Source organism: Polyodon spathula, chromosome 56 (genome assembly GCF_017654505.1).
Source record: "Polyodon spathula isolate WHYD16114869_AA chromosome 56, ASM1765450v1, whole genome shotgun sequence".
In the NCBI taxonomy this organism is placed as follows: domain Eukaryota; kingdom Metazoa; phylum Chordata; class Actinopteri; order Acipenseriformes; family Polyodontidae; genus Polyodon; species Polyodon spathula.
In genome coordinates this window covers 1030026-1055680 of record NC_054589.1, presented here as the reverse complement: position 1 = coordinate 1055680, position 25655 = coordinate 1030026, and the positions used below count along the sequence as shown (strand labels likewise).

The window sequence follows — 25655 nt, the reverse complement described above, 5'->3', positions numbered from 1 at the left end:
TAACAGAATGAGCGAAATGGGCAAGATTTGTCCAAAAACTACATGTGGTTTAGCCACCAAAGTTGAATTACCATTTGTAGCGAGTCTCTTAATCACAGCCACTTCCACTATTTGTCTGGTCTCCAAGCATCTTTTTACCCCCAACTGTTGTTGAGAGGCAATAATTAGCATTGCAGTCTGCAGAAACCAGTGGAAATTACCCCACGAGGCAGGGTCGTTAACCATTTCCTGTTATTACAACCACAGGGTACAAAGACAGAGAGTGTAGTTCTATTAAATACATATAAATCCTCTTTGCGTTGTATTTCAGAATGAGAAGGCTGGTGTGTTTTGGGCTCTATGAAGCGAATGGATTTTAATGCTACAAAAACTTGTAAGAAACAACAATTGCTCCTGTTAAGATTTTGCTGGCTTGTTTACAGATTGATGACACTGATGCTTATTGTGAAATATTGCACACAATCAGGTTCTTGTTGGGGAGATCTAGCACTGAGGCTTCCACATTTATCAATGGTTACAAGCATATACTCTACAACACTGCTTTAATATGTACTGGATGTGAAAAAACCCCCACAGAGAAATACAAACCAGGCCATTCGCACAAGGAAAACATTTTAAACAAAACAAGAATCATTGTCTTTCTGGAGGCCGTGGAGTAATAAACGAGTCATTTAGAAATAATACAATAAAACTAAAATTAAAACAAATGTGCTGGAAACAAAACACAGATTATTATTCAATTCGATCACATCACTAAGGCGTTTACAACACAGCTTAAAGGCCAGTGAAAAGTCCAGGCTAGTAATCTTTATATCTGCAGGCTGCCTACTGAGCTGCCAACACCACTGTCTTCTACAACGCAACACCACACAAGTGCTAGCCAGATCCAACAGAGTTTAGCTTCCTTAGCTTAAGGAGTTGATCACCTGTAACTAAACATTAAAAATGAACATTTAAGATTTCTGACTCTGTATTGAAGCTGAGGACCATCCAAACAAAGGCCATGCAACTATGCAACTATTGACAGCGACTGTTTCTAAGTTCGGCAACCTTTTAGGATTCAGTTTCAGAAATTTTGAAGAGGAAAATGTGTGAAGATATGTTCATTTAATTTAGTTCTCTGAAAGCTGCTTATTAATTTTGTAACACACAGTAACCTCCCTCCACCCACGATGCATGTTGTGAGTACAAAGTAGACTTTGGCAGCAAGACCCATGGAATTCTGGCTCCTTCCCACCCTGACAAAATCAGCCGCTGTCAGAAAATAATCTTGCCTTGTCAATTAAATACAGCATTTGCCAACTGGCCGAGGACAGGTGATGTTTTGCCCAGTCTGCTTCTTTCAGAGAGAGAGCGAGAGAGAGCGAGAGCGAGAGAGAGAGCGAGAGCGATAAAAAGAAAACTATTGTACTGTGTGTATTAACATTTTTATTACAGAAAAAAGACAAAATAAACCCATCTTCTCCAATATAAATGCCCCATGTCTCTATTGGCAACAATAGAGCCAAATCCTACATCAAGTTATGAGTAATTGGAATTTAGACATACCGACTGAAAGGTTCTTTTATAACATCTGCTGTGTTACTGTAGACATTTTTTAGCCCCAAAGTACTCTTTTAGAGTTTTAAAGTGTCGAGGCATCAAGCCATTAACATGCTAAGCTAACACAGAATAAGTAGTTTAATCGGTTAAAACTGAAAATCAGAAACTCTACTTCTAGTTACTATACTGGTATTTTCAATGCACTCAGGGGTAGATTTACTAAAGTGTTGCGCCTGTCACAACAGTCGCAAACGAGTCGGAAGTCTAGGGTGAAATGTTCTAAACAAGCGCACTGCTGTTAGTGATTTTTTAGGCAATGGTCAGTTTTTCTTTGCAGTTCAACCTTAGATGAATATGTAATTAAGGGCATTCCTGCATAAATTCGCAAAAAGGGGGTGTAGATTCTCAAATATTATTATCAATCAATATTTATTTCATATAGCGCCTTTCATTGTGGACCATCATCACAAAGCACTTTAATGAGATGTAATAAAGCTGATGGCAATTTCGACACAATTGCATCAATTTGTTAAAACAGTCACAAAGAATGACTTGTAATGATCCCTTGTATATTAATATTAGCTCTGCACCTTCAAGGTTTGGAGCTCTTGAGAGGCTGACGTTAAACCTCACGTCCCAACAGAGGAGATGTAGTGTGTGCGTGTGTACGCGAAGAGAGTTGAACAAGTACAGCATGGCAGTTGTGCAGGGATATGGGAACTATTACAATAATATGCATGTACTGGCGATCTGTGGTTTGTCTATGGAGTAATGAACTGATGGAAAATAAACTGAATGCTTTCCAAAAGTCTGGACTGTGTATTCACTTAAGGACTCTTTCCTATACTGTTACTCTGGCAGAAACCTTACAGAGTGATTTGTAGGATGAGAAGAGAAAGGGTATTTCATACCCGCATTACCCTCTTCGATTTAAGTGAAGACCAAATTAAGCACAGGTCCAGGATCGACAGCCACATAATTCTTGAGCTGCTGTCCGATTTAAAAAGATGACCCGAATCCTGTCACCCAGAGAAGCCATGCTATCCCTGCAGTGGTCAAACTATTATCCACCCTGCATTACCTTGCCTCTGGGTCCTTTCAGGGGACTGTGGCAGCTGTTGCTGGCATTTCAAAGTCTTTCTGTTGCTGGCATTTCAAAGTCTTTTTTTGTGCATTGGCAGTTGTGTTCAATGCATTTTTGAGGCGAACACCCAAATACATATTTTTCCCTAAAAGCAGGGTGTACTTACAAGCCTGGAAAACAAATTTCTACATTTCTGATTTCCCCAATGTGTTGGTAGCAACAGACTGCACACATGTGCAATTAAACCCTCCAGCTCATATACATATCTGTATAGAACCATGATCTATTTTGTGTTAATTGTCTAGGCTACTAAGTAGGCCAAGTTAAAAATAATAATTATTAAAAAACAAAACAAAACAAAAAAATTAAAATAAAAAAAATCATTTAGTTTCAGCGCAATGATTTACATTTAAAATGCACTATAAATGAATGTGTGTGCAATTTTATTGTACTGTTTTTAAACTCGACACCTCCTTATGTCGGACAAACATGTCTGGTTTAGAGAGGGGCTACTGCATGATTATGAAAAGCTTTTTGGGGGTGAAGGCGGGGGCCCCGCTACTGAATCTGATGGGATTAAACTGACATTAATTTTTTTTTATATTATAGGGTCCACATAGTAAAAAAATGTGGTCATACGTGAACCCATAAAAATATTCAGGCATGCATTAGTTTAAAACTGGATTTGTTAAAATATTTGAAATATATACGACGGAGGAGATGATATTATGGTGATATTATGAAAGGGAACGTGGAGTACTCGCCTACTGTGACATGAAGTCTAGGAAGGTTTCTGGCATTAAACATTATTGTTATTCTAGTATCATGGAAATCATACTGCTGAAAGGTTTGTTTGCACATTTCTATGTAACAGGGATCTTGGGGCTTTGATCCTAAATGTTATCATGCTGGGGAAGCAGGTCAATTCACAAGCCTCTTGCGTTTGTCACCCTTTGAGTGAGGGGTTCATGTCTGGCTCACTTAAGTAATACGTGATATATGCTAAGCTGGTGACTGAAGCTTCAAATAATTTAGCATCCAGTATATTTTCTGAAAATGCTGATCACTGCGAATCTGTTCAAACCTCATCTGTGGATAAAAAGCTCAAAGTCATAACACAGAAACCCTGCTTTGCTTTACAGTCCACAACACCTGGGCACCGCACCTCCAGTCATGATTCAGACTATTGAAGTGGGTATAATAGTGTATTGTGAACTGTAAACTAGGCGATGGTGCTGTGAGCAATGTGAATGAAGCCTTTGAAAAACAAATGCCCATTTGTTAGGCCCATCTTGCCTGAAATAAGCTCTTTAAGAGCACCACGTGTTCACAGTTTAAGAATAAACACGGAGATGTTTATCAGGATTCTACATCAGAGTCAGGAACTTGTTTATAAGAGCACTGACCGCAAATTTGTAAGCCTCTCCTGGATGTCAGGCAAAAAGAAAGGTCTGGAAAGCTTTCAAAATATGACTCATGCAAGCTCCTTCTGCAAGAACTTGTTTTATTACATTACTTTGGGGGCCCACCATTTCACTGCCACACACTTTGAACACAAAGCCAAAAAAAAGAATTTGGAGATAAACCCTGAGTGGCCTGATAAAAAAAGGGTTCCAGAATAGGTGTGCACATGAAAAAAAAGCTATGAGGACATGTCTGGACCTTGCAAAATGCACAATTAGACAAGAATGTGTTTAGTAGCCAAGCTTTTCAAACCAGGGTTGGCATTATAGCACATTGTTCAAGAATATTCATTAATAATTATCTATAAAGTATGTTGGGAGAAAACTTTACCGGCCTACCCATCTTGCCCCTCTTCCCCGGAGCTCCAGCGATACCCTTAATGGAAAGAAAGAAAAGAAAGAAAAGCTTTTAATACAAATGCCTCTGGAGATCACCAGAAAAGATCACAAAAAAAAAAAAAAAAATTAATATATGAGTATATGGGTATTCAGAACTGACACCTTCGAGAACGATCAATGAAAGCCATCCAGAGATACCATTCGGATTAGCTATGTTCAGTGTATGAAGAAGCTAATCCATCATCATCATCATATCTCAAAGGGCTCTTGTCATTTCCCCCCAAGTGACCTCCAGATATAACCCAGCACAGTGTGAATATTTGAAATTCCAACTCTAGCTGATCCTGAGCAAATACTATGAAAAGAACCTGCTGCTACACCCAGCAAATCGGTATAATTCCATGTGTTAGAAGTGCTTCATAGTGCGCCACACTCTGGTAAGACGGCTCCTCTATTGACATGATCCCTCACCAGTCATAACCTGTAGCCTTCAATTTTAAAACACCTACATTATATAGTAGGCACTTTTGTGTAGCTGGACAATTCCACCCATGACTGAATAATTTGTGAGGCCAATGGCTTCCCTGACGTGTATTCTGGAATATATAAAAGTTGCATTTCCCTGCTGCAAAGTTTGTTTCAGTTACAACTAGAAACAACTCTATACTGAGCAAACAGTTGGTTTCAAGATACCAGAGAATTGCAGCATACTAATATATATATGGAAATAAACAGGTTGAGAACTATATGAATTAACATTATGTATATTTTTTAAAACATTACATTCCTATAGCGGATGTAGAGGAAAACCTTTTTATTTTAATGTATGGAAGTTAATATAGCTTGTGGTACCGAAAGTACATATAAGCCAATATAATTTAAAATTAAAAACTGCACGATTCAGAAAGGGACTGAATAATACAAATAATCCCTGCCTGAGGTTTCAGTTGTATCCCCTAAGGGGACAACTATAAGTAATTGTCAGGGATACAATAATGTTGCTGAATTTCCGCAACAGATGTCTATATATAGAAAACACATTCTTTGTATTTAATAAATAAATAAATAAATAAAAGAGAACAAAATATTGGTCAGTCCTAAAAGTAATTTCACGTGGAAACTGCCTCTGGATTCTAAGATTTTTATTTCTGTCCTCAATTTTCCCAAAATGGCTTGTTTTAAATGAGTTCAGTGAAAAATAAAATACAGGTGGTGGATCTCTCAGGATTTCCTTTTCACTGCTTTTGAGTTATAAAATGGTGCAGGTGAACAGACCACTCTGATTGGCTGTAAAAGATTCCAAGCAGTGCTGTCTTCTAAGCCTTATCACCAAGCAACTATTCTTCTGGAATGGGTCATTTTACTCTTTCAATAAGACACTTCAAGACTGCTGGAAAAGTACCGCACAGCTAGCAATGTGTTATTTCACAAGACACACCTGGACACCTCATCGCTTATTTAAATCACTATATATATATATAGTTACTGTATTAAAATTAAAACATACTCTTTCTCCATCAGGTCCAGGCAGCCCGAAAAGCCCTGGGATTCCTATAAAGCCCTGCAGAGAGAAATGAAGACAAGTTAAATGAGAACCCTCATTACATCCTAGCGACGGCTCTCATGTCAAAGCAGCTATCTTAGCTCGGTCCAGTGCCGCCCTCCGAACGCCGCAGAGGAAGTGTCCGTGATGAACTAAGCCTTGAGGCAAGTGTATATGCCCATGGACTGCATGGTGCTGGCTTCCACGATGTAGTCCAAGGGCACATACCCTCACACCAGGGATCAAGGGGGGGAGGGAGGGGGGCTTCTCCAACAGCACTGCAGATGATGGTGGGGAAAAGAGGTTAAAGTTTGTCTTTAAATCCCCCATCTTTGCTCCTGCAACTAAAAAACACAGAACAAAAAAAAAAAAAAAAAAAAAATGGCTTGCATGTTTACGCAAGTCACCCCTTGCTGGCAAGATAAGGAATTGCTTAGAAATGATAAGCATGCCTTCAGCTCAGGAAAATATGCACTTTTTCATGCGAAGATATGTCTGAATAATTGATGATGGGATAAAATGAATAAAAACTATTATTTTCATGATATACTTAATAGTCAAAACAGATTAAGTTATCCATTTTATAGCAAACTCAACAGGGTTTTCTTTTACTAGTTATGGGTAAACATTTACATGCAATAAACCTGGCACTATATCAAACTGAACAGTTTTGCAGGATAACACTAGGAAAATAATGCACTGTAATTATGATTATAAACATATCTCACAGAATGAAGCAGGCATTTTTAGATGCAAATTCCTTTTTGGTTGCATATTACAATCAAATATTTGAGCAATTGTCTGTTGTGTGTATTTAAAAATGTATTGGCTTCTACTTTTTTTTAAATTAAAATCAGATTACTAATAACATTAGGTGGATAGATTACGTTACAATTAGATAAGCTTAATTCAAAAGGTAGAGCACAGCACATAGTCTCAATAATCAAGAAGTGCAATTAACACAATATGCCCACTGTTTTATCATTTCAAATCTTTTCACAAAACAAACATTCAACTTCAAAGCTGCAGTCTCCAGTGCAAAAGCACAACATGAAAAACCACATTTGTAGGTGAAGAAAAAAACATGCTAAAATAAAAGTACATTTAAATCTCTCCTATAGTATTAATTTTTCATATATATATATATATATATATATATATATATATATATATATATATAATAAAACATATATATATATATATATAAAACATTTCCAAAATCTGGAATGTACAGTAACAGGAAAGTGTAAACAAATCAATACTGCAGAGTCTGTAGCATCTGATTCAAAACCACCGTTTTCTTGTGCCAGTAATACGTTGCGCATTGTTATTAAAAACCAGAAATGAATGGTGAAATTTTGACTTTCAGCTAAAAGTTGGGGCGTTGACTCAGCAGAACCCGGTATATTTGAGATTATTTCCAAAGCAATACTTTTAAAAATTTGTTATATTTCTTATTTTCTCCCCAATTTGGTAAACCCACTGATTGTTTATTTCCACCCTGCTCATCGCTGTCACCCCGGCGCTGACTCGGCAGGTACGAAGATGGACACATGCGTCCTCCGAAAAGTGTGCTGTCAGCTGTCTGCTTCCTTTTTACCCCGCAAGCCCGCCATGCAGCCACCTCAGAGCTACAGCGTCGGCAACTTACAGGCAAGCCCGCAGGTGCCTGGCCAGTCTACAGGGGTCGCTAGTGCACGGTGAGCTGAGGACATCCCCCCACCCCAGGCAGTGCTTGGCTAATTGTGCACCGCCCCCTGGAACTCCCGTCCATGGTCGGCAGTGGAACAGCCTGGACTTGAACTGGCAACGTCAAGGCTGTAGGGTGCATCCTGCACTGCACGCACAGTGCCTTTTACTGGGTGCGCCACTTGGGAGCTCCCAGCAATACATTTTTTTTTTTTTAATGATAGAATGATGTTGTATCTAAACTTCCTCCAGTTGTATAAAGTAACAGTGGTACTGCTCCAAGACTCAAAAAACCTTCTCTTCAGCATCCAAGATACACAAAACTTTCCCTGCTATCATAATTCACTTCTAAAGCAACCCCATCCATCTGTGCTGCTTCCCAGATACCAGTTCATGAAATCACAAATTAGTTCACTAACACATTTTACTGTTTAGCGGCTGTCAAAATCAAGAGAATATCTTCCACTGAACATCTTCCACTATTTGTATATAATTGACCTGTAAGCAATGATTAATAATACACTGCTGTAAAGTATCTGTTTATGTACATTGCTCATTTGATAAAATAAGCAGCTTTTTAAGGCTTGTTGTCATGGTCAGATACAGCTGGATGATTTTACTTGGCATTCTGCTTCCAGACAGACAAGGGGAACAGAGAGTTTACACTGAAAATAATCAATTTTATCAGAAAGTACGTAAAACAAATCACATTACAAGGAATGCTTCTAACTAAGTTTTTACTCCTTTTTTAACCTCTTAGTATTATATCAAATCCCTTTTTATTAAAGATATTTTGGTTCTTTGATTGTATTTTATACTTCAGTTTCAGTTATGAAGGTATTACCATGACAATGCTGTACAAGTGCTGCTTCCTAGTATAAAATCACTTCCTGACAGTTTACTCCAATCAGGGCAGGTGATTTACCACACAGGAAGTGTTTAAACACAAGGGGAAAAAAACAATTTTTTCAATATCTACAGCATTTGTCTTGAAATTCTGTATAAATAAATAAATAAATGCAGTAGCAAGATCTTCAAAGCACAAGAAAAAAAAAAAACCTTGTTTAGAACTCATTTACGCCAGCGAACCACAAATTGTATGAATTTAAAAAAAAAGTTTGTTTGTAGTTTTGGTCTAATCTTTCTAGGAAACTAAAAGGAATGTGGTGTGGGTCTTCATGCAGTCATTTTAAAATGTGTTCTTGTCACGGGTTATTGAAGACTGTTTCTAGAGAGTGGTAAGATGTAAATTACAGAGTCAGTCAAATGATGCTTATCTAGGTTCTTCAAGTGTAATTTAACATCAGCGGATGAATAAAAAAGAAGAAGAAACCAAAAACCTCACAAAACATATACTGACATTGACTTACTTGACCATACATCACTGGGAGTGAAACCAAGCCTGACCTAGCATTTCCCTTCATACATGGAGTTAGAGGTCAAAACAAAGGTCATTTAAGGTGAAACCGCAAGACTGCACTTGAAGAAAGAAACAGAAACATAACTTCAACTTGTAATTCCATCTTAAAAACACTGCTGTGCTGATGCTCGGTTCTTGCATATAAACATAGTATTATGTTTGAGAATTACATCTAGCTCAGTTAAATAACAGGCTGGCTAATGAAACATCGATACAGCATTATCCACATTACTAATTCCTAATCATATTAGGATCAATTGGAAATGGCAGGTCAATTTGAAATGATGGCTGGATATCTCGCACACATTTAAACTGCTCAAGATTACAAACACTTTGTAGCTGCCTTTTCAGACTAGCCCATTGAAACAAACATTCTTCTTGAATTCTTGCCGTTATTAAAATCATTCAACCTAAAACAAAATCTGTATCTTATTCCATTTCAACTGGTAGTAATTCCGATTAATCACTTCAACACCATGACGTACTCACGTACATCAAATGAAAACCCACTTGCAGTACCATGCCGTACCTACGTACGTCAAGTTTCCCATTCTATTCTATGAGCGGTTTCTCAGTCTAGCGTTTCAGGTTTCATTCTCTAAGGCAGTGCTAGTACGCGGAATGTGCAAAGAAAGTCGGGGGGAAGGTCAGGTGACATTTGTATCCAATTTCGTGTCGAGTAGAGATTCCAATCTACCTGTGGGCGTTTAGAAGACTGAGATATATTGTGGGAAGCCACTCTACTTTTACAAGTATAGTGTTTTAAATTATTATTTTTACTTGTTTAGTTGTAGTTTATATAGTTTTTAGCGAAAGCTAAACATGGCAACGTATGTGGTCTTTCTATAATGAGAAACTGCAGTGAAGTTGGTCCGGGGGATTTCGATACCAGCGACAGTGATGCCGACTTATCACTCAGTGATGATGATGAAGAGGAGGTGGAGCCAAGAACAGTACAAACTGTACAAACAAGAGCATGCAGCTATTTTACAGGTAAGCCAGCTACAAACAGAAATATGTTTGGTTTGAAATGGCAGTGCTGTGACAAAATACTATCAAAAGACATCACTGGGTACAGGCAATGAAGCAGGCATCTGCGGCAGCCAGATCCATCACAATGCCTGCGCAAAGTAGCACTGTACACGCATCTGTGACTATCCCTCCAACACAAGGGAAGCAGAAACTGCAACAAAGATGCAGGATCTGCTACAAAAATGAAAACAAAAAAGACACAAGAAAAATGCGCAGTGGTTGCGAAGGCAACCCCGGGTTCTGTTGTACTGAACATTTCAATAAATGGCACAGAGCAAGTCGATAATGGCACATGTTTTGATGTTTGATAATTACTGTTTACTGATTAGTAATGTTATTAGCAGCAATTTTGTTTTCAAAAAAACAAAACAAAGAAAACTCAAACGTGTTTTTATCTCTACATTGAACATGGGTATGTAGTACACAAGAGCACAAAGGGTTAATGAAACACACAGTTTAGGTCATTTCTTTATTTATTATTTATTCATCATAAGTTAACATTTTATAGCAATTGCAGGTCTACTACCTGGGAAGGGGTTTCATTTGTACATCTGGAGTTGAAGCTGTTAATTACCACAACTCTCTTAAATGAAACCTTATCAAAGTGTTTGCTATGTGCCCTATTAATATGAGCTAGGTCTTGCAGAACCTGTTACTAACCCAATACAGGTCTCACCTAATGTAACAACTATTAAAATAACTTAGACTAATAAAGGTCATATAGCCAGATGTGACCCTTGAGATTACCCTAATGTATTTTCTGGTATGATTTAATTGAAAAATAACATACACTGACAGTCATCCTTTTTGACAGCACTCCTAAACTTGGTAAACAGCAGCATGGGCTAAATCCATGAGCACTGCTGCCTATAAAATACTGTGATCAAAACAGCATTACTTTTTAATAAAGGGAAGCCCACGGTAGTACAGGACTCGAGCTGTGAGTTCATGAAAGGAGAAGGAGGCCTCATTGTCTACCACCTGTGCCGCTATAGTCAAGGTTGTTTAGCCCACACTGTACTCAAGTTTCTACATCACTTTCTTCATGTAGAGTGATGAGACAAACTGCTTGTTTTACTTACCCGAGCACCTTTGGGCCCCAGATCTCCTATTGGTCCTGGTAACCCCTAAAACAGATGAAAAGTAGAGCAGTAGTTGGAAGATTTTACTAAACTGTCAAAGTATTGTTGTGTTTATACTTTGAAACCACAGTTTATTACTACATTAAACATGCTGAACATGAACATGTTAGTTCTGGAAATGTTTCACAAAGAACGTGCTCCTGAACAAGGCCTGTTCTTGTGCGTTTGTTACTTACACAGGATTCCGTGGCTCCAAAAAAAAAAAAAAACTAAATTGTTGTTTTCCACCCATCCATTATCTGTAACCTCTTACTCCTATAAAATGTTGCAGTGAGTCGGAGCCTAACCCGGCAGTCACAGGGTGCAAGGCAGGACTACTCCCTGGATGGGATGCCAGTCCATCGCAGGGCAACTAAGGGACAATTTAGAGAGGCCAATCTAACTAGCCAGCATGTCTTTGGACTGTGTGAGGAAACCAGAGTACCCGGAGAAAACCCACGCGAACACGGGAAGAACATGCAAACTCCACACAGACAGACCCCTGAGGCCAGAATCGAACCCAGGACCCTGGAGCTGTGAGAACACGTGCCGCACTCACTGCTGTTTTGTTTTTTCAAATTTATGTATGAAATCAATTGAACGATGCTTGAGTTCAGTTCACCATAATCAACATAGTAAAAAACTGGACTACACAAAGCTTCAGAAAGGAGAAACACACCCTATGAAGTTACAAGATCACACATTTAAATTTAGAGGCTTGTAAGTGATTTCTTGTTTGCTTAATTTTGTAATTTCCTCCTAATTAAAAGACTAGAATCTGACCAACTGCTTGAATTAGTCTCTGCAATTGTATAAGTAGGCTTACTGAATTCAAATACACTGCATATACAGTAACGTCATGTGTCAAAGTATAATACACTGATCTTTTTCTAAATCAATAACAAATCAATATTATAATATCACCACTGAATGATAGCAAGTCAACCTGGTCCAGCTATCGCTACTATGTGTGATCGTGAGAAGAGACAATTTCATTCTAGGAAAATGTCTTGAGTTTTGCAAGCCAATTTTCCATGTTAGATCACTTTTCTACCAGAACGACCTCTAGTACGGTGTCAAAACCAGTATTTTGGATGGTAGGGGGTGCTAAAGACCAATTTAAAAGTGTAAACCGTGGTACGGGGGACTGTGAAAGAATGGTTCTGCTCAAGGGCCATCCTTTACAAGCCTGTACACTGTACTGTACTGTTATCCTTACAGCAGGAAGCGTCCTATGAGGAAGGAGATACCGTGTCAACTGCTGCCAATACAGTTAATAGTGTTTGCATAAAATATGATACTGCCAGTTTTCTGACTTCCCAACTCAAGATGAAGCATTCTACTTTATTCTTTGTTTTTATTTAAAGAATATTTCTAAAAGCGCTGCTTCAAGAGATATCCTAGCGCCTCTGTGCAAGGCAGCAGAGGAGGCCTTCAAAATAAACTCACTTTGTATAGCTTGTTGGACGGCACTAATGGGGTCAATATAGAATTCAACAGATGCTGGTTAAAACTGCAGGTTAAAAACTCACACTATACGGGACTCTCAGACACGGCGAGATATTACGAAGATCACCATTGTTTATCATGAGAGTGGTTAACAAAACAAATCCACTTCAACTATATATAAAAACTGATAGACCTGCCAATGGGTTGTCCCTCAAGTGATTCATTTGTTATAAACGTATTCTGTAATATAGGAAAGCTGGATCGCCCCGTTTAAGACAGATGTGATTAACAAGACATCATAGCCGATGGTCACTGACAGATGGGTGATGGGAAGCAATCGGTTGGTAGATAATTCCGTATCCAAAAGCTCCACAGATGTTTCACCAGGATAATCTCAAAAGGGATTGGTAAGCCCATTTTCTTAGGTATGGGACATTATATTTGAGTGTGGTGTGTAGATTCCATGGCCACAGGACAGGTTGAAATGTAACATGTGCTCTTCGTTCAAATGATCTCTTCATGCAATACAGAAACGTGTCCAACAGAAAAAAAGTAAATAAATACAAAAGCAATCTTACAGGTTCATCAGATAATAATTTGCACTAACTTTTCAAGTTCTTAAACCCTTCCACTGCAAAAATTACTTGGTACTCCAACATTAATAATAATAACATTAATAATAATAATAATTAATAATAATAAATAATAATAATAATAATAATAATAATAAATCTCCCACCATACTCAAATCACTGCTTTGTGCATTAGCCAGCACAGCATGATAAGATTTACTGCACCTGCCTGCCAGGATAACCTTTGGCACCTGGGCTTCCATCTGGGCCACGCTCCCCCTAAAAAACAAAAATGAATGAATAACGCAAATAGCCACAATTAAGAGAAACGTCCAAAGTTCTGATCAGGGATTCCTTATGAAAGAAAAGTACAGTGTGGAAGCCCGATCGTTTTCAATAGAAAGACCTTTGTGTTTGGTCAATATTGTTTTTGGAAGGGGGGTCCCTATCAGAAATAAGGTGCTACTTTGCTGTTGGTTTTTTCAGAGATGCCTAGCTCTGTGTAAAACCACACGGAACTGTTTCAGCAAAAAAGAAGGTGCTGCCAAAGTTCTTTAAGCGCAAACGCATTCATTCAATATCCTTTAACATGGGCCTGACTCCTGTCTAACAACCGTCCATTATGCAAACTCTCCGCTCTCATGTGTGACCAAATATATAAACAATAATTCAAACTCAGACTTCCAGAAAGGTAGCCTTGTATGCCCCAGGGCTGAATGTTATCCTGTGTTTTTAGGAAATACAGTAACATGAAAGCAGTGCTTAAATGCTTTGTCACCAGCTTTAACCCTTTCGTGTGTGGATTGCAGGACGAGGCTGAATATTTGTGTTACTTTACAGATGTCTCTCGTGTTGCGAAATCTTCAATTCTGAAGCAAGTCATAAATGGACGTTGTGCTGGAGCGGAATAATAGCTTGATAGCAAAGTGTATTGATCTGTCTCAGTGACTACTAATGTACAGTATGGATTAATGCAGAAGTTGAAGCTTGATTATACTTTAAGAAAATAACACAAGCAAAGTATAATGGTTTTATGCTGAAGCAGCAGGTGCATTAGAAATGTAAGCTGCAAGCAGACAGACAGTTGCTTTCGAAGAGGTCCTGCCTGGTTCAGGAGACTGAGGTTTTGTTTCATTTGTACTGTTACAGGGAAAAGCGGTGCATGAAGGAAAAATGGGTCAGCTTTCTTTTATTTTCATTTCATTTTTAATCTTGAGGCAAAAAATACAGACACTGAAGAGTTGAGTGTACTGTTGGACATGTCAGAGGGCTGGGTGCTGCCATTGCTTTCTTTAAAACCATAATGAGTACTCACTGGTTCTCCTGGGTGTCCTGGAGATCCAGGGTAGCCTTTATGTCCCTGTAGGAAAAGAAAGTCACACATGTAAACCGACTTGTATAAAGTGCAGCAAAAATACAAGCGCAGTCCTTGGTTTTTAGTGTTAGCCTGAAGGCAGCCAGCTATGAGTTCCACACCTATATCATTCAGAACCCACTCAGAACCAATGCATCAGAATTAACAGAAGGACCAAGACCCTGTGGGAGTTGGTAGGCAAAAGGAACAGCTTTTCTGAAGAAGATGTAGAACAGTCTACTTTTACAGTGCTCATAAAAAACAGTCATCTTTGGTTACTGAATTGAATAATTGGTTGGTTAAACGGAAAATGAGTATCAAAGTGTAACTTGTATACATGTATAATACATTTCTGAGGAATTAGTCTACCTCTACCACAAATATTTTCCCGTACCAGTTCCAGCTGGATTTTCCCATAAGCATTACCCCCCCCCCCCCCCCCCCCCCGCTCCTCCCCAAGGTGTTGGTTTTGTTCATCGTCTCTTGAGGATGACATTAATCATGTTGGTTCTAACAATCTGATGTGAAATCAAAGGCAAAAAGATTGTAACAGCACAACTGTACTACTAGAAATTATATTGTTATTATTGTAAGCAGCAAGTCATTGTAAAGTAATTATGCCAAAGCCAGGTAGGAATTTGTTTAATTCAAGACTCTAGGTTACCTAATGAGCATGCAATGTAACATTTACGCCGAACAAAGGAGGGCTGTGAATTAATTAATTATACTAATCAAGAAAAAACAGGAGGAAGGTGAACTAATTTATAAATGACAGCCGCTGACCTTGTGTAATGTCTGCTTGCACATTGGATTGTAGACTGCAGATGGGACTGGCACCCTTCCAGTTTAATATTGGAATGAGATGTTGTGTACAGCTTGGTTCACGGTGCAGATGGAAACATACCAAGATGCAACATGTCATTGAAGGGGCCTTCCAGCTCCCATGGGTAGAGGAAATGAAGACTTTTTTGAAGTTCTGCCCAAAGTGCCATGCGATTTTACATGACAGGGCCTTGGTGTAGTCACCTCTGCAGTACTGTCACCTCCTGTGAAGCCACAGGCATCATAGCACTGCAGCCCCACATTATTTCTAGAAGGACACCCATCAAGTAATTTTACCACTGTCCTCCAGTCTTAAAGACGCCAGACTTTATTTGTGTGTAATAAATCTGATTTAAATGACTTTGGAAGTTAGATGAACCAATTTGGGAAGGATATCCTGAATGTGTGTGATTCACGATTTAAAAAAAATGCTTATGAGGAACATTCCTGTATTGTCTAGGTCACCATCTTACACACAGATTGCTTCCATGAGCCAAACCTGCTTTCCAGCACAAACAGCTGAATCTATAGCCACAGCCTGGCTCTGCCAAGCCATAATACATTATACTGTCTAGAGCAATCACTCTGATTGTAACAGAGGAGCCCAACTGGTTACAGCATGAGAAGCAGTAACTATAGTCTGAGCAACGGCGCTGCACAGACACAGCTTCAATAAAAAGAACAATGCCATTACTCTTTATGTTAATGGATTATTTTGCTTGATTTATTAATGGTTTGTGGCAGGGTACCCCGACCCTGTGTGTATTTTTGTGTTATATGTTGCATGTATGTATTGGTGCATGAAGTGTGGGTTATCATGGATGATTTAAAATATACAGTTGTATTTATACATCAGGATTGCACAATCACTTCACGTGCAGATAAAATGTGTATTAGTATACGAGCACGGGGAAGGCACAAATTAGTTTTATTTGTTTAATTATTAAACCAACTGTTGTCTGTGTCCACTGTCTTCCAGGTCTGACATCACCACAGGCCATCCTTGTCACATGGTTCAATAAAATAGAATGCGGGGGGACTTGATATCCCATAATTTCAAATTCACTTCACTTTCTTAATTTAACCATACATGTATTTTTTTTTTTTTCTGTCTGGAAAATGCAGATGCATTTGAGGTGACGGTAAAACATTTCTGTTTTCAGAAAATGTGTTTTCGGTTGGCAAGCAAGCAAGAAGGAGTTATGGGTTAAAACTGTGGGTTATCATTTTCCAAAACACCTCCCCGTTCTCTACAGCACCTCTGCACAGGTGACATTGTGTATTTAAGACAAGGTTCACTACATTACATGCTTAACCGCTGCAAATGGCTGAAGAACAGTGTCCTGAATCATGTTCTGGTTTTTGGCAACACGACCACCAAACACTTTTAGTATTTCAATATTTTTCATACTGAACACACTAACCAAATGCACGTAAGTGCTTATATTTCAATGCCTGTGCCAATATATTGTGGTCAGAGTTATAAAATAGTACCGTACAGATCTGTAATTACTTGTGAAAAAGAACATTAATTAATTAACAGTAATTTAACTGCTCCCTTCTGCAAGCTTCTTTCTAGTTTTATACCATTAAAACTAGCCTATGCAACAGCTTCAAAATAGGAGACTAGTCAGCAATGGCATACAGGAACTATTAGTCATGAAAAGGTCTTCTTTTGAAGACTTGTCTTTATACATAGACTAGAATTATTACGTTGCACATGTTAATAATTATGTCGCACACATACAGTAATTAATTTATGTATCTTCATACTCCAGTTGTTTCCTACAATTATTATGAACATACATTATCTGTTGTAAGGGTGGGATGATTATATTATTGTATATCATTATTAATACCATGCATGCCAATGTTTAGTTGCAAAATTAATTGTAACTTTCACTGGAATGATTTTTTCTCAGGACTTATACCGAGCTGATACTTTCAACATGGGCTTATAAACCAACATCCTTCTGTAATATTAAAGATCTGTCTATCTATCTAATGGGTACCTTCAAATAGTCACCTCCCATGGAAGAAAAGTTTCTAAGAATACAACAACCATCTTCTTAGCATCAAACTGTATTAAGCACTGGAAAGGTCAGAATACTGCACAACGTTCCTGATGACTAAGATTTTCTGATAATTTGCAGAAACATTCTGGATGTAATTTGCGAGACCCCCCCCCCCCCCATTCAGATCTGGGAAGCAGACAAAAAAAAAAGACTCTTTTTGGTTAATTTTGATTTTTCCATTCGCACTGTTGGGTTTGTGATCTGTAACCACAAATAAAAACGAATTTACGTACAGCTCAAATTCTACTTTTTTTTCTCATTGTATTATATTTAAAAATGATCAAATGGAAGGCTTGTTTTTCTTGAAACTAAGGCAACTGAGTACTATCAACAAAGCAAGCACTCCAGGATACATAAGCATAAGTGCAGAAGCAGAAACAGGAAGCTACTCTAATGAACAGAATGATCAGGCACTGGGAACCTGACCTGTTCAATCACGGCTCGCCTGGCCTATTTTTCATTTTCTTCTTCTTTTCGTTATCATTATTTGAATTTAGAGTGTCCAATTACACTGAACAAAAATATAAACGCAACATGCAACAACTTCAAAGATTTTACTGAGTTACAGGAAATCAGTCAATTGAAATAAATTCATTAGGCCCTAATCTATGGATTTCACATGACTGGGAATACAGATATGCACCTGTTGGTCACAGATACTTTAAAAAAAACAAAAAAAAACAAAAGGTAGGGGCGTGGATCAGAAAACCAGTCAGTATGTGGTGTGACCACCATTTGCCTTATGCAGTGCTACACACCTCCTCCTTCAGTTGATCAGGCTGTTGATTGTGGCCTGTGAAATGTTGTCCCACTCCTCTTAAATGGCTGTGCAAAGTTGCTGGATATTGGCGGGAACTGGAACACGCTGTCATACACGTCAATCCAGAGCATCCCAAACATGCTCAATGGGTGACATGTCTGGTGAGTATGCAGGCCGTGGAAGAACTGGGACATTTTCAGCTTCCAGGAATTGTGTACAGATCCTTGCGACATGGGGCCGTGCATTATCATGCTGAAACATGAGATGATGGAGGCGGATGAATGGCACGACAATGGGCCTCAGGATCTCATCACGGTATCTCTGTATTCAAATTGCCATCAATAAAATGCAATTGTGTTCACTGTCCGTAGCTTATGCCTGCCCATACCATAACCCCACCTCCACCATAGGGCACTCTGTTCACAACGTTGACATCAGCAAACCACTCACCCACACGACACCATACACTCTGTCTGTCATCTTCCCAGTACAGTTGAAACTGGGATTCATCCGTGAAGAGCACACTTCTCCAGCATGCCAGTGGCCATCGAAGGTGAGCATTTGCCCACTGAAGTTGGTTACGACACCAAACTGCAGTCAGGTCAAGACCCTGATGAGGATGACGAGCACGCAGCTTCCCTGAGATGGTTTCTGACAGTCTGCGCAGAAATTCTTCGGTTGTGCAAACCCACAGTTTCATCAGCTGTCCGAGCGGCTGGTCTCAGACAATCCTGCAGGTGAAGAAGCCGGATGTGGAGGTCTTGGGCTGGCGTGGTTACAAGTGGTCTGTGGTTGTGAGGCCGGTTGAACGTACTACCAAATTCTCTAAAACTACATTGGAGGCGGCTTATGGTAGAGAAATGAACATTCAATTCTCTGGCAACAGCTCTGGTGGACATTCCTGCAGTCATCATGCCAATTTCACACTCCCTCAAAACTTGAGACATCTGTAGCATTGTGTTGTGTGACAAAACTGCACATTTTAGAGTGGCCTTTTATTGTCACCAGCACAAGGTGCACCTGTGTAATGATCATGCTGTTTAATCAGCTTCTTGATATGCCGCACGTCAGGTGGATGGATTATCCTGGCAAAGGAGAAATGCTCACTAACAGGGATGTAAACAAATTTATGCACAAAATTTGAGAGAAATAAGCTTTTTGTGCATATGGAAAATTTCTGGGATCTTTTATTTCAGCTCATGAGACATGGGACCAACACTTTACATGATGCATTTATATTTTTGTTCAGTGTATTTTACCCCTGGATTTCTCCCCAAATTTACTAAAAAAACACCTGAATTAATAATAGTACAAACAAAATGACTCCATCTGTATTAACTCAGATAAACCACAACATTGTTTTACTTTCCGACAGTGTATTAAATGGCACTATAAGCAAATTACTTATTGCATTTGGCAGTGATAGGTAAAAATGTGCACAAAAAGCAATTCAGCACATTTCTCTATACCGCAGACCTAAAGCAAGGTTTTCCCCCAGATTTGGTTTCATTTTATAGAAATTTTTACCTGACACATTGTGGTAGAGCAGAGGCTCTACCCGTGTGTGTGCATAAAGGTTTGATTACTGGTGGCCATCTTGGTGAAGGCACAGCCTGCAAGCACGATGGCTACCGTTTTGGTTGATTGTTTGATTGTTTGGTAGAGTCTGGAATGTGGAATGTGGCCAGGAGGTGGTTGATTGAATGATTCACTGTCAATCATCCCCTGGACACATGATATAAAAGGCATGTTTGTTATTTGAGAATGTGCAGGAGGAGTTGGATGGGGATTGTTGGTGGACAACAATCTTCAAGTCTTGCCACAGATTCTCTGACTGGGCCACTCCAGGACATTCACTTTCTTGTTTTTAAGCCACTCCAGCGTCACGTTGGCTGTGTGCTTGGGGTCATTGTCCTGCTGAAAGGCAAATCTCCACCCCAGTCTTAGGTCTGTTGCAGACTGAAGAAAGTTTTCCTCAAGGATTTGCCTGTATTTAGCACCATCCATTTTGCCCTCTACCCTGACAAGCTTCCCAGTCCCTGCCGATGAAAAGCATCCCCATAGCATGATGCTGCCACCACCATGCTTCACAGTAGGGATGGTGTTACCTGGGTGATGTGCTGTGTTGGGTTTGTGCCAGACATAACGCTTTGCATTTAGGCCAAATAGTTCAATTTTTGACCACAGAATCTTTTACCACATAGTTTCAGAGTCTCCCACATGCCTTTATGCAAATTCCAAGCAGGATTTTACTTGAGCATTTTTTCAGAAATGGCTTCTTTCTTGCCACTCTTCCATACAGGCCAGATTTGTGGAGTACCTCAGCTATTGTTGACACATGGACAGTTTCTCCCATCTCAGCCATGGAATGCTGTAGGTCTTTCACAGTTGTCATTGGCCTCTTGGAGGCTTCTTACCCAGCTGCTCAGTTTGGGAGGACGGCCTGCTCTAAGCAGATTCTGGGTGGTGCCATATACCTTCCACTTCTTAATGATCGACTTGACTGTGCTCCAAGGGATATTCAATGCCTTTGAAATCTTTTTATACCCCTCCCCTGATCTGTGCCTTTCCACAACTGTATCCCGGAGTTGTTTTGAAAGCTCCTTGGTCTTCATGGTAGTATCTTTGCTTTGAATGCACTACCCAACTGTGGGACCTTACAGAGACAGGTGTATTTAATCTGAAATCAAGTGAACCACTTTTATTGCACACAGATGGGCTCCATTTAACTTATTGTGTGAATTCTGAAGGCAACTGGTTGCACCTGAGCTTATTTAGGATTGTCATAGCAAAGGGGGATGAATACTTATCTAATGAAGACTTTTCAGGTTTTTGTTTTTATTTTTAATTAATTTGTTGAAAGTGTTGAGTAGGTTGTGTAAATCAAAGGAAAAAAAATCCCATTTAAATGCATCAAGATTTCAGGTTGTAACACAACAAACTGTGAAAACGCCCAAGAGGAAGAATACTTCCTATAGGCACTGTAACTGCAGCATACCAACTGAAAATATACATTAAAGGAATACCTTATACCTTTGTATTACACACATATGTTTATTATCCCACTACACTGCACTCATAGATATTTGCATATTTAATATCATATTTACCTGTGGGGCAGTCACTGAGAAAGCAAAGCAATGTGGAATATGTGGAATGAGGCCAGTATAAAAATGACCGCTAGAAGCGTCCACTGGTAATCCCATCCCCTATTCCTAGACCTTTAAGGAAAGTTTTCTGTTTGAACTATTTGTTAGATAAACCCACAATATAGACTAGAACATTCCAGCAGAACAGAAGAGAACCGTGCAAAGTTTGAGAAGGTATTCTGAAAGTCAGAAAAAGCATATCGAAATGGGAGATTGACTACAGGCTCTTATGTTTACACAGTGCTGGAAGGTGAAAACACGTGAACAGCAAGAAAAATAACTAATACGTTTACTTTGCTGGGAGACCTCCTCAGAATTAAATCATGAAGTAGCTAATAGCATACTTTAGACTTGGTTGCCCGATGGTACTGTTGACAGTAACTTTAAGCGGGGAAGAGAGACCTCTGATAGAGTTCATAGATTGTTGACATTTCCCCTCTCTCTCTCTCTCTCTCTCTCTCTCTCTCTTATATTGATGGGGAAGGTTAAAGGTGAGCCCAGTGTTTCTATGTGCGTTGACATGGGTAGGTTTGTCAAACCGACACGTTTATGGTTCATTTGTTTTTGTACATCTAACACTCCAACTGTTCAGGGTTTTTCCATGGAGACTTATATTGTACTGAACTGTGAATCTTTGTAAACCACAGCACAAGTTTCAGGAAGCTGGGGAATCTACTCCTGCAATACATGTCTGAAATTCCCATTAAAAGGGGTTACTGCTACACAAATTCATACCACATTGAAAAGTAATACTATTTTTTTTTTTTTTTACGCAAACATGGTTTGGCAAGGTACTATTGGCCTGAAAACCCAGTCCCTTGAAAGTGTAAAAAACACACATTTCTATTCTAGAAAATTTCTCCCCCACAGATTTTTCCATTACAACTTCCCATGGAATATGAATGGTTTGTTCCAAACTCTATGGCAAAATGTCATACCTGTTACAATATACAGTACAAAAGCCAGAATTCAAAAGCACTTGATCCAATACTATTTTATACACTGGCACCAACATTTATAAAAATAACTATATTTACAATTTGATAAAGCTGCTCTTCATTTTACACTTTGCTGAGCTTCAAGGCTGAGGTATCGCTGCTGGAGCTGACCACAATTCCCATTTGTGTCCAAGAGGAGGATTACCTCAAGAGATTTCTGAGGAATGATAGAATTGATACGCCTTTGCTAATAAAATGTATTTGCACTCACCAAAAAATGATGCCTTCTATAGCAAAAAGTACCAAATAAACAAAAAGATCTGTGAATTATAAGGTGACTGAGATGTAAATCTATGCAATTAATGAAATGAGTTTAATAGTTTAAGTTTAATAGACTTTACAGATTTACCTCAGGTTTCTCAGACCCCATAACCAATAATCTTGGCCTACATAATGTTATCTTCAGTACTGAAGTTTAAGATTAGTGCTAATTGGGGTGTGTGAAACCACCCCTAAAGATTGAGCCCAAAGGTTTACTGCAAGATCAAGGTCTACTTATTACTACTTAAATTATATTGAAGGCTGAATGCAAGTGTACAAACCAACTCCAAAGCAGCAAATTTACTTACGAAAAATGAAAATATTAACATGCTCATCCCTGAACTTTTCACAATCATCCCCTGAGAGATAGCCAGGAACTGATGAATGAGAAATCCCAGCCTTCTGGTAATTGTATTTGACATGCTGTTCCCTCCATTAGTTTCTGCATCGTGAGCGAGACGGCCATCCCTTGTTCCAGGATATTCAGGAACATGTGCACACAGTGATTTCTGGAACACGGTTTTCCATCCAGGTGCTGAGAGAAACGCACCACTGGATTCACGTCAAGGCTTTGGGCCCCTCTCAAGTAGAAATTGAGCTCCATATATATATTTCCATTCCTTGTGACTTGGCGGTGTGTGTATGGCACAGGGCAAAGCCTTCTTAAAACAAGTAACCTGCTGACACACTGGCTACAAAACTGGCTCAAGAACATTCCAGCTGTCTATACTGGATAGACTTGGATACCAGAAAATACTCTTCTGTCAGTCAAATCTAATACTATATACATTTTAAGACTGGAAAACAAGCCTGTAATATATATCATGGGTAGCCGAAAATATGGTGAACTATGATACCATGGCTATTGTTTCATGGTCACACATGGTGTAACTAGGACTTGTTGAGTTGAACAGGGTTTGACTGTCATGCTGCAGTATATTCCAGGCATGGTCTGGCAGTGGCTAACCATGATACAATTGAGACGACCATGTTAATAGTTTATGGATGGTTTAGCTGCAAATTGTCCAAACATCTAAGCATTTACTTGAATTCTGGTTGGAAATAAAGTTGTTTCTATTCAGTTTTGGACCCTGGCTATTGGTCATGTTGATAGTCGTTACGTTTGGAGAAAGTCTGGTGAGGCGTACAAAGAAAAGAACACCATACCTACTGTCAAGCATGGAGGCGGTAATATCCTTCATATTGGGCTGGTTTTCCTCTAATGGCACAGGAAATTTAGTTCCAATACATGGTAAAACGGATTCCATAGCATACCAAAAGATATTGGCCAATCATCCGAAACCCTCCGCTACAAAACTTGGTTTAAAGCGCAATTGGACGTTCCAACACAACAACGATCCAAAGCACACATCAAAATCTACTTCAGAATGGTTAAAGAAGAATAAAATCAAGGTTCTGGAGTGGCCTCGTCAAAGTCCTGATCTAAATCCGATTGAGAATCTTTGGTACGAGTTGAAGAAGACAGGCAACGTTTTAGTATCATTAAAACAAAAAGACATGAGTGCTTGTTGCAGTTTTAATTTAATAATGGGTTTAAATAAAACGTGAGCTAAAATTATATGAACATTATCCAATTATTGTGACAATTAACCCTCTGTACTCGCAATCCACCAGTTCTACTAAACTTGATACATTGCATACAGCACACTCTGCTCAATCCAGTCCTACAACGGACTCATCTGAGCTTTTCTTCATATATTATGACTTAATTTGTCTTGTTCATTGCAGCAGTCTTTGATTATTGTTAGGTCTGCATAGGACTATTTTTGAGTGATCCCTTTTTCATGACATGCCTTACACATTTTTTTCAGCTGCTGGTAAATCGGTATTTGGCCAAGCACATGGCGTAGCAGTTAGCGTAGGTGCATGTGGATTGTGAGGTCAGAGGTTCAGTATTCCACTGAGGTTGACTTAGCCTAGCCGCAACTGGAGCGAGAAGTCTGGAACTGGCAGCCTGCCTGTGTGGAGACGAGGCAATTCTTTAATCATTAGAAACAACCTAATCAGAGCCTGTCACTCTCAGACAGAGGAGAGAGAGAGAGCAAATAGAATCTCATTGTGAAAATACTGTGGAGATTTATACAACAATACCAGTCTGGGGCACCAACTCACAGTGGCTATTACGATTTAATACATTAGGTATTTTTCTCTTTTTAGTTTGTTTTCAATGTAACTTTTACAGCATCTTCCACAGTTGTTACTGTCTGTTTTGCACTACGTATTTTTGAAAATGTATTTCGTGCTCATTAAAACTGAGTGGAAATGGAACTGTGGACCTCAGTTGACCAAATATTCAAATGTACATTAAAAATGGACTGCTTTCTCATCTACACTTTCCAAATCGTAAAATTTTTTACCTGTGTAATTACCTGCATTTAGTACGAATCTGAACTGCTGTTTCTGCTTGCACGACTATTTGCTATGCTTATACTACAGTACTCCAGCAAGAATGTCTTCTGAAAAGACTGCAGCCTTCAGGGGGTCTTCCCAAAAAAAAAAAAAAGGGTAAATAAATAATATCCTACGTACGACTTATTCCTTCATTAGTTTGTTGTTTTATGTGGGTTGTCAAGCCTATTGCTTAAAGCCATATTTTGGGTTTTATTAAAACCTTTTTTCATGATAACCTCTCTACAACAACAGAATACAATATGGCCAGACTGTTTTGTTGTGTTCAGTAAATTATGCAAAGCAAGAAGACATCTGAGTATGCAAGGCTAGAAAGCAAGCATAATAAAATAATTAAGATCAAACTTTTTTGTTTTTTTTTTTTTTTTATAATATGTAAAAAGAAAATCTGACTACTTTTCATGGTTATAAAAAACCCGATTCAAGCCTATTACGACCCTCCTAAAACTGCTGACATTCACCTCAACACCAGCTTTTTTCTTTTCTTTAACATAAAACAAAAAACAGTCATTATTTAATTTCAAGCTTTCAATCAAAAGACGCTGATTTGAT

At 38.9% G+C, this 25655-nt stretch overlaps 1 protein-coding gene across 3 annotated transcripts in view; it reads right to left on the bottom strand.

Moving 5' to 3' along the window:
- The window catches only part of LOC121307487 (collagen alpha-1(XXVII) chain B-like), a 152287-nt gene that overhangs the window by 76744 nt on the left and 49888 nt on the right, over positions 1-25655 (bottom strand). For all 3 annotated transcript variants that reach the window (XM_041239668.1, XM_041239666.1, XM_041239667.1), the window contains exons 8-12: positions 14570-14614; positions 13480-13533; positions 11195-11239; positions 5936-5989; positions 4421-4465 (exon numbers count right to left, since the gene is read on the bottom strand). In XM_041239668.1, coding sequence (XP_041095602.1) covers positions 4421-4465; positions 5936-5989; positions 11195-11239; positions 13480-13533; positions 14570-14614 — 243 coding nt within the window. The remainder of the gene's footprint in view (positions 1-4420; positions 4466-5935; positions 5990-11194; positions 11240-13479; positions 13534-14569; positions 14615-25655) is intronic.